We start from the raw sequence: 14,777 nt of genomic DNA on the forward strand, positions 1-14,777 counted from the left end.
GGCAGGACTGCTCTGACACCAGCGCGCCTGTCCCTGACTGTTCAACGCGGCCTTTGCTTCTCTGCGGTCTCAGGAAACCCCCCTCCCACACTCACAATTCCCATTTTTTTTAAAGCGCATCCATGTGGTGCATGAGTGTGGGCACCACCTCCTCCTCTCTGCCCACGGGTGAGCATGGCTACGGCCCTTGGGCCAGGCTGGCTGCGGGCACACATGGTGCTCCCCGGTGCTCTTCTTCCCAAGCCACGGAGTGGAAGAGGATGATTTTTCCACCAAACTCCATCACAAGACCAGGGGATGACTTGCGCTGCGCCTTTTTCTCTCCCCTCCGCTGGGTGCCAGCTGTGAACTTGCTGGGGGATGTTGGTTAGAGGTGGTCGTGGGCTACCAGCCCCACTTTCTTCCCAGCAGCTGGGGGAGATGCTGTGGATTAAGTTTTGTGGGACAGAGGGAGGTGCTGGAGGAGCCCCAGTCCCCTGGCAGGTTCATTCCTTGTGGCATCTGCTGGGCACCAAGCCTTGCCCAAACCCACTTGGGGCACAGGTGAGAACGTGTGGGACCTGGTGGTGCCTCGGGGGCTTTGCTGCATCGGCTGTGGAGACGCTGGGATGGTGACACCTTTGAGCCTAGAGACAGGAGCCATGCAAGGAGTGGGCTTTGGCCATGGGGGCTGCAGCAGGGCGTATGCAATGTGAGCATGCAGAGGAAGAAAGGCAGCTGAGTTGCAGAAGATGCTCCCTGGAGATGCCAGCTCCTGCCCAGCCTTCTGTACATAGTCTTGGCGTGGCATCCCTGCAGAGTTGCCATCGTTCCTGTCTCTGATTCCTGCTCTTCGTGTTGTCTGTGCTGGTGTGGACACAGCCTGCTCAAGAGAAGAGCACCAGCCCCAATGGCCAGCCCTGACCTAAGCAATGAGGGGACAACCCATGCTTTTTCAGGCACCGAGGTGGCTTTCTGCAGCTGAAGAGGAAGGCTCCCCCCATCTCCCTCAACCGTACCCCGCTCTGCACCCCAGATCATAAGGCCTGAGCCATCATCGCATCCTGAGAGCAATGGGGGTAAGGCCTCCAGGACCTGGTCCTGGCCCATCTCCAGGGCTTGATGCTAGAGCCGCATGCCTCCGTGTGGATGCTGATCCTTACGGCCTTTGGGAAGAAGCCCTGGCTCAGGGCACGACCCGTCTGCTCACTGGCCTCTGAGCCCTGGGCGCTGGCAGCGTCATGGGGTCCTCGACCAGCAGCAGGGATGAACGCCCTCGCGTTGCGCTGTTACCTCTATGGATGATGACCCCATAGCACAGCTCAGCGTTGCCACAGTCAGATGTAGAGGTAACACCGTGACAGCGGGGCGCTGCCTGGCTCCAGCTTGCTGCCTGTCCTGCCTTGCCCAGGCTTTCCAGGGCCTGAGCCGGACCACAGAGCATCTCTCCACCAAGCTCTCGGGATTTTGCAGCGTCCTAGGACTGGGCTGAGGTGGAGGAGATGGTGCTCCTGGCACACCAGCCCTGAGCAGCCACTGGGGGCTGCAGCCAGGCAGAATAAGCTAAAGAGCCTTTCACGTGGAGGCCAAATCAAGACCTACCTTATCTCAGCAGGGACTAAAGTTTACAATCTGTGCCACGGACCGAATGAAGCCCCGGCCAAGAGGCAGCTCAGCCCTCTCCTGGAGCCCAGTGCAAAGTCCACGGAGGCAAAGGCAAAAGCTCCTACAACCTTCTCTCCTGGTTGGGTTGGCTGGAGATGGAGACCCTGCGCCTGATCTCAGCCAGGGACACCCTGAGATGTTCCTCCTGGCCACTGGCTCGAGGCGAAGCCCTGCCGCCTGCCTGTGCTTTGGGGCTGCTCACCACTGACATAACACAGCCCTCCCAAACTCCATCACTGCCACACCGCAGGCTGTGAGACCCCTGCCCGTGTCCACCACCTGTCTGGGGAGGGGCTTGTGCCTGGTGGCAGACCCATCTCCAGCTTGTGCTGCTCAGGAAAAGCACCAGGCTCAGCCCTGCCGCTGCCTTGTGTTTCTGCCCTTTTGCTGCCTATCTCAGCCTGGCTGCGAGCTTCAGGATGGTTTAGAGGGACTGGGAAAGGGTCACAGGTAACCAACTAAAGAAAAGGGGTTCAGGAAGAAATCCGGGCTGCTAAATGTTCACTCTTTAATGTGCAAAACACACTTCAACGTCTAGTTACAGGAGCAAGGCTGGCTCTGTTATAGCCAAGTGATGACAGAACTGTCCCTGCTCTTGATCCCAAAGTGAAACTGAACCGTCTCCTCTCCTGCAAGCCAAGATAAGACACCATCGTATCTTTGTCGCAGCGGGGCTGGGTGCTTGGGAGAGATGTGTGCCTGGTTGCCTCGTGGGAGCAATAGTGTGAGCCCAGCGCTGCAAGCCTCTGCCCTGGTTTTGTGCTCATTTCCACTGTGCCACAGATCCCAGGAGTACCTCATCGTGTCAGCTGCATGAGAGCAGCTCATGGAGGGTGTGCTGCGGTCGCTGCACCAGCACTGTCCCAGCATCCAAGCCCAGCCCTGGAGCCCTTCATGCTGCTCTGACAAGAACCTCGTGCTTCCCAGTGCTGGATCACAAGTGGCAACTGCTGCCTTAAATCAGGCACAGCACACCGTTTTGCTGCTGCTTCCCTTCGAGGTGCTACAATCCCTCTGGTGTCTGACCTGACGGAGACGTGTGCCAGTGTCTGTGCCAACCGTTTCACTGCTCTGCCTCGGCCTTCCCTTCCTGGTGGTCTTTGAGTGGCAAAATTCTTCATCAGCGAATACCAATACCCACAGGTCACCAGCGATGCCACGGTCCATGGTGCTCCTGTGATCTGGCACTGCTGGACAGGAGACGGCTTGGGGTCCCTTGGCGTTGGGCAGCCCTCCCTCCTGTCTCTCCACCAGCTGCCCTTTCCCAGCTTGTCTCTGCAGGACGGTGCTAAGCCTGGAGGAGTTGGGGATCTCTCCAGCAACAGCCGTGTGGAAGTGGTTTGGTTGAATATTGAGGTCCCCCGAACTCATTTGAACTACAGACCTCGGTGGGTGGGGAAATGCAGATTGCTGTCAAACCTGCTTCCACATCACCCAACTTGAAACACCCCCTCCCTCTTCCCCTTTCCAGCGTTGTCTTCCTCTGTCCGAGGTTTCCATTCTGTTGAATTCAGTGGTTACGATGTGCCTTTCCTTCTCAGGACCTGTTACAAACAACCTTTCTGCTTTTGTTTATGTCTAACATTTATCTTTATCCCTCCCTCTGTCATACTATAAAACATGAACATATTGCATGGAATACAATACAATAAAAAGTGTGGCTTAACTGACCCTCAGTGGTTTGCTGGGTGGGAGGCAGGAGGAGGATGCTTGCAGGATCAGGGGACCTTGGGCATCCTCAGCTCTGTCACCGCTGGGCTGGGTTGCTTTGGCAGAGAGCCTGTTTTACAGGTCCCATCAAAAACAACGGCGCTCTCTAGCCCATGTCCAGGGTATGATTTTTGCTGCCTCATTGCTGCATATTAATTTTCTACTTAAATGTAAACTATCTTTTTCTCATCCCCGAAAGCACATCCTCTGACAAATCTAATCCCAGGTCTCTTGGACGGTAACTACCGTGTGTGTCTTGTGTCTCGGAGGTGAGAGAACAGGCAGAAGCTGGCAGATGTGCACATTGTGTACTCGGCAGCTACTCTCCTACTGCCTAACCTTCCCCTCTAAAAAATGGAGAAATGCTACTTCTTTCCTTCCTGGCGAAGAGGATCTTGTGCAAGAAGGACCCCATCCAGGTGGTGAAGCTGATGGAAGGTCTGAAAGACCCTTGCTCCCATTGCAAATGACCAGGGAGGTATGGCCTGAAGGTATTGAAATTTATTTCAGGTCACGGGGCTGGCTGACCTCTGACTGCCTAGAGCTTGGGGTGAGTGGGATCACAACTGGTTCCTCTCCTTTGCTGGCTGATCCCCCCACCCCTGCTCCCGCTTACTGGTCCTGCCTTGAGTTTTCAGGCCAAACAGTCTTTGGGAGTCTCATCCTGCAAAGGCAGCCTCTGGAGAGCAGGCATTCGGTGTTTGTGTTCATCGGTTTAAGATGTTGGAAAACATTAAGGCATGAAAACATTTGACTAGCCAGCCGGTGGAGTTGTTCCCTGCTGTGCAGGGCAGGTGACTCAGAGGAACACAAGGTGCTTCCCTGCTGGGGCCAGCGCTGCTGGGCTCTGGGCTCCCAGCACAGCGTGTTTACATCGCTTCCTAAAGCCGGGCGCAAGCCACCGGAGGCTGCGGCTGGAGTTTCGATAGCCAAAAATGCCAGGGCCGGGTAGAAGGGGCACAGCTTATTTACAGTTATGATTTGATTCGATGTGACAAGTAACAAGTGGCCCCTGGGCTGCAATTTGAGCAGGTAGGAGCGTGGGTTTTGCTCTTCCCAAGAGACAGCGCGGTGGGTTTGGGTTGTAGCACGAAGCCGGGCTGTTGCTGGTAACACGCTCTGTTTACATTCCACATTCCAGACAGTCCGATGCTCCGGCCTGTCCCAGCGATGCCGCTGCTCGGCCGCACGCTCTGCCAGGCTGGGCACGCTTCCCAAACACCTCTTGTTCCTGCAAAGGCACCGTTCACCTCCAGAGAAAGAGCTGACCCCCAAATTACGGCTGAGAAAATGGGGACGGGGGAGGATGCTGCAGTCTGGAAGTGTGGCCTCGCAATGCCTGGCGAGGTGGAGGCAGCCACGGGTTTATTCTGTTGAGTTATGTGACATCACTTGGAAATAACGTTGTCAAAAAGAGGCTTTTTTCTAGGAATGGGAGATGCAAAGACAGCGCTGCTCTCTTCTCAAATGCAGTCAGGCTGGAGGATGAGTTGTGCTCAGGACAGGGTACCTCCAGGAAAGGGGGGGCTGCGGGGCAAGGAGATGCTGTTTGTAAAGGAAAAACTAATTCCTAAGAAAAAGGCTGCTCTCCTGGGAGGAGTCAGAACTGAGAGCTATGGAGAACCTCGGGAGGCACAAGGATCCCATGGATACACCACCCAGGTCCCCTTGGGTGACCCTGCTGTGCTGGGTGGCGGTGGCCCCTGGGCCAGAGGCTGAGGACAGGGCGGGTCCTGGGCTACCCCCCCCAAAACCTCTATCAACTGCCACTGGATCAACAGGAGCTGGGAAACCTTTAACAGTGGCAAACATCCATTTAGTTTTCTAGTCAAGTGTTTGGCTATAAACTGTTACTTCTCCTCAGCGAAGCCGAGCCTCCCCCTTCCCCGCTCCTCTTTCAGACCTGATGAAAGGGGTTAAATTCACCCCAACAAAGCCCAGTCTCTCATCCCCGGGGAGGTGCTGCTCTGAGGAGGCCCTCCATCCCTCCTCCGCCTGCGAGCACGAATCGCGTGTTTCTTTTTCGAGCAGGAAAAGAGGGCGACGCTCAGGCCCTGGAGGATTTCTGCACCTCGGCAAGAGCTGCCCCCGCTCCTCTCCGCAGCCACCTCCAGGCCCGGCCCAGGCCGCCTCGCCCGTGGCGGAGGCCGCATCTCCGGCCGCACCCCCTTCATGGCGGGGCCGCGGAGCAGGCCGGGACTCGCCGCCGCGCTCCTCCCATGGCTGGCCCCGCTCCCCTTGGAGCTCGCCAGAAGCAGAGGCCGAGCCCGGGGCGTCGGGGCTGCTCTGCCCGCCGGAGTCCAACGCTGGTGACGGGGGGCCCTATCCCCACTCCCGCCCTGATACCCGCCGCCCCTACACCCTCCGGGGGGACTACGCTTCCCAGAGGCCCCCGCGGCCGGGTGGTGGCGCGGAGCACTGTCGGACTTGTAGTCGGAAAGTGCGTTCGCCCCCTGCCCGCTGAGCTGTTCCGGCAGCCCCTGCGAACTACATTTCCCGTCGGGCGTCGCGGCGGGCCCGGGGTCTCTTGGCGGAGACATTTGCGAGCCGAGTGTCTCCAAGATGGCGGCGTGGGGAAGGAGGCGCGCTGGCCCCGGCAGCACCAACAGTGGTGGCGGCCGGGAGAGGTGAGCCGCGGCCCGGGTGGAGGGCGCGGGGCCGCTGGGGCGCCTCGGGCGGGCAGCGAGCGGGAGGAGGTGGGCTGCAGCCGCTCGGGGCTCCCCGCGACCCCGGGGCAAGGGCGGGGGCCCCGCTGAGGGGAGCGTGGCCAGGCAGGGCGGGTGAGGGACGTGGCCCCGCTGAGGTGGGGTTGGGGCGGTGGGACTGGCCGGGCCCGGCGGTCTCCCGGTGCAAGGATGGGCCGGCGGAGGGGGGTTGAGGCCGGGGAAGGTCAGCCCGGCCCGCGGGGTGGCGGTGGCGGCGGCCGCAGCCCTTCCCGCCGCGGGGATGCGGGGCCGGGGTGGAGGAGGGCCAGCCCTGGGGAGGCTCCTTCCACGGCTATTTTTAAAGGCGGTGAGGGCAGCGACGAGTCCTCCAGGGTGACCTCCTTCTGCCCGCGGCCGCCTGGGGGGTCAGCGCCCAGCGGCCGCGCTCCCCGGGTCCGCGGGGCTGGGGCGGGCGGCGACGGCCGCTTGTGCGGTGGCAAAGAGCTCTGTAACGCTCCCTCTTTGCCTCTGTCAGGACGGAGGAGCAGCTAGGACGTGCTGGAACTACCCACCGAGTAGCTGTAGAAGTTTGGGGATCGTAACTTTAAAACAGGAGAAAAGAGACAGAGGAAAATCTCGTTGAGCTACTCTAAAATCTGTATGCACAGTTCTTTACCTGCTTAAAATGCCTGGTTAAATCATGTATTTCCTTACGTTGGTGTTTTCCCCGTTTTGCCCCAGGGCTGACTGATGTAACCAGCAGCTGCTGAAAGCTGCTGCGTTTTATGGTGAGGAGTTTCCTTTTGTCCTGCCACCTTACCGAGGGGCTCTTGAGATCTCTCTTAATTTTTTGCTGTGGCTTTTGCTTCGTTTTGATCCCTAGCTGTAATTCCACAGTATTCTTTTTGATGGTGTTGAACCTACGTAGCCAAGGAGAGCCGCCAGTAGCCCTTAAAATTCTGGTGCTAATGTGAATTGCAGGAATGCTGTCTGCGTTCGGGGAATTTAAAAGTAATTGAACTGGAAGAGCCAATGGAATTACTGCATCAGTGTAGTTTATGTAAACAACTAAGAATACCACAGAGCTTGGTAAAGCTGTCTGCACCCGGTGCTGGCACCTGCCCCAGCCCTAAGCACACAAGGTGTGGAGTTTTTGTGGGGTAGACCTGCCTTCCTAGCAGAAGTGAAGAAAAAAAAAATATGGAAAACAGCACTTAATAACTTCAATTAAAATGATTCTCCCAGGATGAAAATTCATGCAGACATAAAAGTGAGTTGTTGCCTTGTAACTGAATCTGTGAACTGTAGAATCTAACTGTAGTTTTGAGGTGACTTTTTAAGCTGTGATTACTCTTGATCTTATGATCAAAAATACTTATTCATAAACATGAGTTACTTCACAAACCTGCTGCGTATGTTATTTTTCCTTTGGCAATGAGAAGTATCTGGCAAAGTATAAGAAAGCACAGAAGTGACATGGAACAGCAGATCCACCATTGACCAGCGTTTCACAATCCTTATCAAAAGACGGTGGTCCTTTTAGGTGTCATCCTGCGTGAACGTGATGACAGATCGTGCTCCTAATAGGTGTTGGGTGATGTCAGCCGGGTACTACTTCTTCCTCGCAGCTGCAGAGCTGGAGATACGCATGACTGGGCCTCTGCTTCTTTCCGTCAGTGGCTCATCCTAAATCACACCTACGGGTCTTGTTTGACTGCTGGCAATGCTGGTTGTGTAGAAGGCAGCGCTGACAGACCTGATGTCATCAAATGATGACATGTGCTTTTTATACAGTGAATACAGTTTTCTTACACTGGGCGGGATTCTGATCCAAAGACACATTCCTTTGTGCTGAATATGCTAATCCAGCTTTCCTTATAAATGAGCTGCTTCAAGGAGTTTTTATAGTTGTCAGCCAGTTAGTCTAAAAGGCATCTGTGTGTTGGGAGGTGGTGTGAGGAGATTCAGTAGTGAATAAAATACTGTCTGCTCTTAGACTAGACCAGCTTTCATTTAAAAAAAAAAACAACAAAAAACCAAAAAAACAAACCAGCAACTTCATCTGTGGAGACTGTATCCCTTCATAAACGACTTTATTGATAGAAGAAACTCAGTAATTGGTCAAAAAATGCTTTCCTCAATAGGAGTAAATGTAAGGACATTAATTTCAAAGGATGTTGGCTGTGAACTCCAGCTGGCGCTCTGGTGGCGAAATAATAAGGTTAAACAAAATAGCCCAAAACACTGAAGAGAACGAACTAAATATTTGTTTTGCTTCATTCTGGATAGACTCTTTAATGGAGACTGCCTAAAGGGAATTGTTAATTTGCACAGCAAAACAACTTTTTTATACAGAACAGACACTGAATTGTACTTAGTGTTTTTGTATAAAATTCAGCCCGATGACCGCCAGAACACAAGACAGAATGCCATTTGTTCCCCCGGGAGATGTTCTAACAAACTCCAGCAAGAACAGCTTTAATGTCATCACCGCTGCTCATATTGGCTTCTCTGCGCCCTTAAAGAGGTCTCTCCTTTCACTACCTGCACTGCTCAGATTTCTGGTACTCTGTTTGCTTGCAGCAATGATTGACCTATTTCCATTAGCCTGGCTAATCATTAGTTGACTTAAAATTGACACCTCTTTTTGTTCTGGTGGAGGGAGGTTTTTTTATTATGGTCTGGCGCTATTTTCCTTAGTGTTGTCTTCATTTGCTGAGGCTGTTTGAAGATCTCACCAGTGTTCTCTTGTTCTCTTTCCTGTTTCTATTTAAGGTGTATCTTTGGAACAGGAGTCTTGCTTTATTGCTGCGATTTTCCCCTTCTTCCTCCGCTTTAATGCATGCATTGATGACAACCTGTTCAGAGTGGCCTTTAAGAAGCCACAGGCCTGGCAGCCGTGTCTGATGGCTTGAGACTGGTAGATCATGTGGACGTTCTGCAGAGAAACAATTCTTCAGGTGCTTAAGCTCGGATGCGTTAGTGCGTTCTGTGTGCCCTGTCCTGGAGCTCTCTTGAGTAGGAAAATACGCTTGAATATGTCTTTGAGGGAATATGTCTTTGAGGTGGACTGTTTCCACTGAGTATTAAAGCCAGACCACAGCTCCTTCCTTAATCTTGAAATGAAATTAAATTTCAAGAAGGATTTATGTGAGGGGAGGGAAGTTTAGGTTTTGAATTTGTCATGCCTTGATTTTTACTGACTTACTCAAGCTTGGCCGAGATGCTAGTGATGAGCCCAGACACTGTGCTTTTGGCCATCGGTAATGTCCTTTTCCTGCAGTTCACTTGCACAGCCAGCGTGAAGCCTCTCTGGTGCATTGCTGGGCTAGATTTTGTGCGTGTGTGCCGCTTGTGACAGGCGTTGTCACGCTGCTGCAAGCCTCTCTTTTTGTTCTTTTAAAACCTGATAATCAGACTGGTCTTTGTTTACAGTTAATCTGAATGCATGTTTGGTGCTCTGAGCAATACTGTTGTCCAGGAACGTTATTATTTTTCAAAAAAACAAACAAAACTTGACCTACGTGTTGTGGGAGGGGTTTAAAAAGAACTCTTTTTGCACAGAACTGCACCTGTGCTTTGTGCAGATTGAGATTGTTTCTAATCGTGATTCTGAACACTTTGCAGATCTGAGATAGTTGGACGACTTGAAACCCTGTCTGGGAGATCGAGGAACGCCGTTAGGCTGAGGGCAACGAACTCGTGAGGCTCAGTCATTCTCCCCTGCGAGCGGACAGTGGCAGAGGGATGCTGGGGTTCCTTCCAGGGTGTTGTCATCTGCCCCGCTTTCAGCGCTCTGTTCATTTGTTTCTCTTTTTCCCAGTCGGCACTTGGCAAAACTTACGGTCTTTTCACATTGAGTGGCATTGTGCCTCCTCTTTAGAAAGGTATTTATTTCTTCATCCATAACGACTATTCAGTTGAAACATATTTAACAGTCTGGCTGCTGTTTTCAGGAGGCAGCCAGGAGACTTCTTCCAAGCAGAGAAATGGAGCTGCTTTGAGGGCTGTAACTGGGAAACTGCTGGAGCTGCTATTGTTCAGCCAGCGCAGCACCCCCTCTCCTGCTGCCCTCTGATATTCCCATGTTAGGAAGATAATCCAAATGTAATTTGAACCTTGCCCTATAGCGAAGACGGACACTTCTGCCCCTCCTGCTGGTGGTAGCTCTGTTAACAACTGATTCCTTATTTATAACTTTGGCAATACCCAAATTTTACATCAGTGATTTTTAAATGATTTTCATCTTGCTGAGCAGAGGAGTTGAGAGAACTGTCACATTCCCCCGTCTGTGCATTCATTTGGCACCAGGAATGAGACACTTAAAATTTCTCAAGTATAGAATGCATGAAGCTGCAATAGAATAAACTATTTGGATATAAGGGCCAGAACTATTCTTGCAGAGCAGCTGTACAGCTTTTTAACTCAGCTTTCTTTTTTGGGGTGAGGAGACAGGTCCTGGAAAATCATTTGATGGAATAATGTTAACAACTGCTTTTAGCTTCTGGTCTATTTAGTAAATAACTTGCTGGGGTTCTTCTACACGTGTGGTAGCGTTTTATGACTTCTGGAACTAGATCCTCTCTGACACTGGTTATTTATTATTCTTTTAAGTAAAATGGAATTTATATAAAATCATTACACTTCACAGCCAGTGGATGCCAGCTTGGAGTTGCTTGTGTGGCTCTGCGTTTCTGTTTGTCGTTGCCAAGGGGGGGGGGGGGGGGGGACAAGCTCCGAAAGGCAGAGCCGCACTCCATAGCCTCCAGCGTCTGAGCAAATCCAGTTGCTTTGACTGGATTCGTTCATGTGCAACTGCTGGGTTCAATTGAAAGGCTGCGTCAGGAGAGATTGCCTCTGAGCATTGAGGTCCTCAATCCTTCTCTGTGTGCCGATGAGGCCTAAAACCTTCTCAGGGCCACCTATCTCATCTGTGTCTCTTCCTATATCGTCTGAAAACAAACCGGTTTTCAGCTTTCCACCTCCAGGGGCAGCCAGTTCTCGTGTGGAAATAATACGTGATAAACCCCAGTTCCTGCGTTACAGAAATGGAGGTTTTCTGCTTGTGTTGCTGACTCTTCATGTGTCCTATTGTTTGAGCAGTTAATTTTTCATTCTTTGCCCTTTGTTTTTGGATTACCCATTTTGCCATTTGCGGCTTCAGCACTGTGATAGAGGTTTATTCCCATATTAGAGGACTAATTTGGAGAAACAGCGTAGTTAGGGGGCAGACACTATCAGGGATGAAGCCTTTGTGCGGTTTATTTCCAAGTGATTTTTCAACAGAACATATTTTAAATTTTACTTGTTTTGGCTTAAAAGGATTGTGCTTTTCTTGACTTTATTGTTATAAAGCCACAGAGGCTGGCAAGCCAAAAGATTCCAGAAGAGGTGGACAGTGCTGCCTCTGGCCAAAGTCTGGGATTCCTGCTCTCCTTGAGAGGTGGCTGTTGCTTGTGATATGGCTCTGTGTAGGTTATGGTGAAAGGAAAGAAGGGGTATTCAGAGGGAAGAGCAGGCAAGACCTGAGCGAGGAGAAACGAGGCTGATAGGTTAGTGCCACCTGTCCTGATGCTGGAGGAATCCCACGTAATGTAGTTACTTAATTCCTAGAGATGGAAGCTCAGTTCCCCACGGCTTTTGTCCAGGCAGAGAAATGGGCTTGCTTCACCCTTGTTTTCCCAGTGCTGGCAGGGAGATCCCAGGCTGAGTAGGCTATTGTGCTGCTCCTAAACCTCTGCGGAGTTCTTAGTTGAATTTGGATTCTGCATCTCTGTTTTGCAGACCCACACTGCGTGTTCCTAAGCATTACAAAAAGCTGAAAATGCTTCTTGGTAGGAAATACTAATTTTATCTGGAGAGTTGTGTTAGCACTGGGTCAGCTTCCAGCCTGAAAATGCCTTTCGGCAATAGCTTTTCCCTGAAGCCATTATGCATTACTAAGTGGTTTCATGTAGTCTATTGGTGGTGGTGTTTTACAGAGTTACCTTAAGTCTCAGCATGTCATCTGTAATAAAACTGGAATTTTTGATTTGGAAGAAGCTGCACGTGGAACAGTTGTCATCACCAATCCTTGGCAGAAGTCATTACCAGCTGTGTCCTCAATGTATCAGAGCAACACCTGGTTAACTAATTCTTCGTTAGAAAATCCCTAATGTTACCTGATACATTTAGTTATTTAGAGATGTAGTACTCTATAATTTTTATATAGGTGCTGCTCTTCAAAATTTTTCTTTAAATACTTGCCGGTTCACTACAGAATGTCAGAGCCCACCACGTCCTGTGCTGAAAGGGTTAATTGTGTCATTTTCCAAGCAACGTCTGACAAGATGATGGCCTTAAAGAAGCCCCTGGCATACACAGCATCCAGGTGGAATTTTATTTTTCATACTACGCATGAGCAGGCCAAAAGGGAAATGAACTGCAGAGAACTCAATAACTAGCTTGTAAGTTGAGTTTTTCTTGTAGTTTACATAAATTCCAGCCAGACTTTTAATGAAACTGCTTATTATTCTGCTTTTGAGAGAGGCTGGTGCAGCTTGGGTCCTGCTGTTTGATATGTTTGCCGCCGTTCACAAAAGCAGCTACTTCTGGCAACAGCTTGTAATTTAACAATATTCTTGATTACAGATGGCCACCGCACGATACCCTTTGCAGCATGAACAGAGCTGCACATTAAGGGTAATGTCTGGGAACACGGCAGCTTGCGAATGTGTGTTTTTCTCCCTTATTTTCCAGTGCATGCACAGAAGTACCATTGTACTAATGGAGCAAAAAGTGCTAGTTTCATTCTCTATCTCAGCAGTGTCTTGCATCCCGATACCGGGAGGGTGTAAATGCTGTTGGGATGAGGTTGTTTTGTCTGCTGTGATTAGGTCAAATATGTGCGATTTGTTCTTCTTCTGCTAAAGGAATCTGCCAGATATTTTTATCCTTGAGAGGCCACGTGCTCAGTTTTGTTCTAGTTCAGCACAAGTATGTCAGAAACAGTTATTTCTTCGGCTTAGAAGGGAGGGTTTTGCCTTGTTCTAATGGATGGGGTTTTACCCTTTCACAGCGCAGGTAAACAGTCATAATCTTATTTCTTAGTAGTCTGTGACATTAATGTAGCTGCAGCTGAGGTGATGTGTGTGGAGTGGGTGGAGGGAAAGTGGAAATGGATATGATTTTTAGGTAGTTAAAAGCTGTTACTGAAATGGGGGATGTACAAGTCTTGTGAGTCCCCTGTCAGTAGGGATCCTGCTCCGAGGTAAAGCGAGCAGCTCTTTCTTCGCTGTTAAAGCCCAAGTTAAAAAAAAATGTCCCTTTCTTGCTTTGCTGTGCCCTATTTCAGCAGAGGGAGTCAACTGTTTTGTATCAGACTGAGTGCTCTGCCACCTTTTTCACCTTCACTTCCAGCAACGTTTCTTGGCCATCCCTGTTGGATTTACTATGGAAGACCGAATAGCAAGTGGCAAGGAGGTAGCTACTGTGGGGAGAAAGCAAACAGCTTCACCGGAAGATGCTTTCTCTCTTAAATCCTTCCAGTGCAGCTTGCCCTCTTGGTGGATGAATTAGTTGTCGGTGTGAAGAACCATTTCATACTCTGTTTTCTCAAAATGTTCTAGTTCCTCCAGGTTAGGAAAAGGTAAGGAAAAATATATCGCCTCATTTGGGGATGGCTTCATGTACAGCAGGGATAATTAGCTGATGTGAAATGAATCTTGAGTTGAAAAAGCTGCTGCTTGTTGAACAGAGGCAGTGACTGACCTTGAGGGGCTGCCCTCAGTTCGGGCGTTTTCCTCTCCGGTTCTCACAGCTGGGTGGGTGAAAATCTCTTGCCTTTAAGCTCTGTAGTTTTAACTCTCCGTTTCCTGTTAACAGGGTCACCTTGTCCTCCACGGACTGCTACATCGTGCACGAGATCTACAACGGAGAGAACGCTCAGGACCAGTTTGAGTATGAGCTGGAGCAGGCCCTGGAAGCGCAATACAAATACATAGTGATAGAGCCTACTCGCATCGGGGATGAGACGGCCCGTTGGATCACTGTCGGGAACTGCCTGCACAAGACGGCCGTGTTAGCGGGCACCACCTGCCTCTTCACCCCTCTGGCACTTCCAGTAGATTATTCTCACTACATCTCCCTGCCTGCTGGTGTGCTGAGCGTGGCTTGCTGCACCCTGTACGGCATCTCTTGGCAATTTGATCCCTGTTGCAAGTACCAAGTAGAGTACGATGCCTATAAACTTTCCCGCCTGCCCCTGCATACGCTCACCTCCTCCACCCCGGTGGTGCTGGTGAGGAAGGACGACCTGCACAGAAAGAGACTGCACAACACGATAGCACTCGCTGCCCTGGTGTACTGTGTAAAGAAGATCTATGAACTCTACGCCGTATGACTTCAGCGGGGAAGAGAGAAACCCACAAAGACAAGCGTATTAAGACTCCCACAGTAACATTTTGTTTTTCCTCTTCAAGAAGCGGTGGAGACTGGGAAGGATTTGGTTTAATAGCGCTGTTATTTTTAAAATAACACATCACTGGTGCACCAAGGTTTTTCAGTTCTTCGTTACACTTAAGATGTGGATGTGTGGTGACTTGAGAGCTGTACGTTAGGCCATGGGAGTCCAATCCAGCAGCAGAATGTCGGTGAAAGGAAGCTATAGAAAGAGGGGGTGTGAGAGCTTCTTTTTTTTTTTTTTTTTTTTTTTTTTTGGAAACATTTAAGTATATTGTTTAATTGTATTACACAGAACCAGCCAGAATTATCATTGACCATTAAAGGATGAGAATTTCA

The 14,777-nt window shown here is 50.8% G+C and overlaps 1 protein-coding gene across 1 annotated transcript; it reads left to right on the forward strand.

Moving 5' to 3' along the window:
* The first annotated feature begins 5,913 nt into the window (after nt 1–5,913).
* On the forward strand, nt 5,914–14,777 carry TMEM11 (transmembrane protein 11). The gene is made up of 2 exons (XM_074158675.1): nt 5,914–5,981; nt 13,863–14,777. Exons 1-2 carry the CDS (start codon nt 5,917–5,919, stop codon nt 14,377–14,379), a joined length of 582 nt encoding a protein of 193 aa, XP_074014776.1. The 5' UTR covers nt 5,914–5,916; the 3' UTR covers nt 14,380–14,777.

The sequence above is a fragment of the Numenius arquata genome, chromosome 14 (genome assembly GCF_964106895.1).
Source record: "Numenius arquata chromosome 14, bNumArq3.hap1.1, whole genome shotgun sequence".
Classification (NCBI taxonomy): domain Eukaryota; kingdom Metazoa; phylum Chordata; class Aves; order Charadriiformes; family Scolopacidae; genus Numenius; species Numenius arquata.

Bases quoted from the DNA above. Each gene is read 5' to 3' on its own strand.
- TMEM11 (XM_074158675.1), top strand. From the start codon at position 5,917: ATGGCGGCGTGGGGAAGGAGGCGCGCTGGCCCCGGCAGCACCAACAGT. The intron at 5,982-13,862 runs GTGAGCCGCGGC...TCCTGTTAACAG, and splicing joins AGTGGTGGCGGCCGGGAGAG to GGTCACCTTGTCCTCCACGG.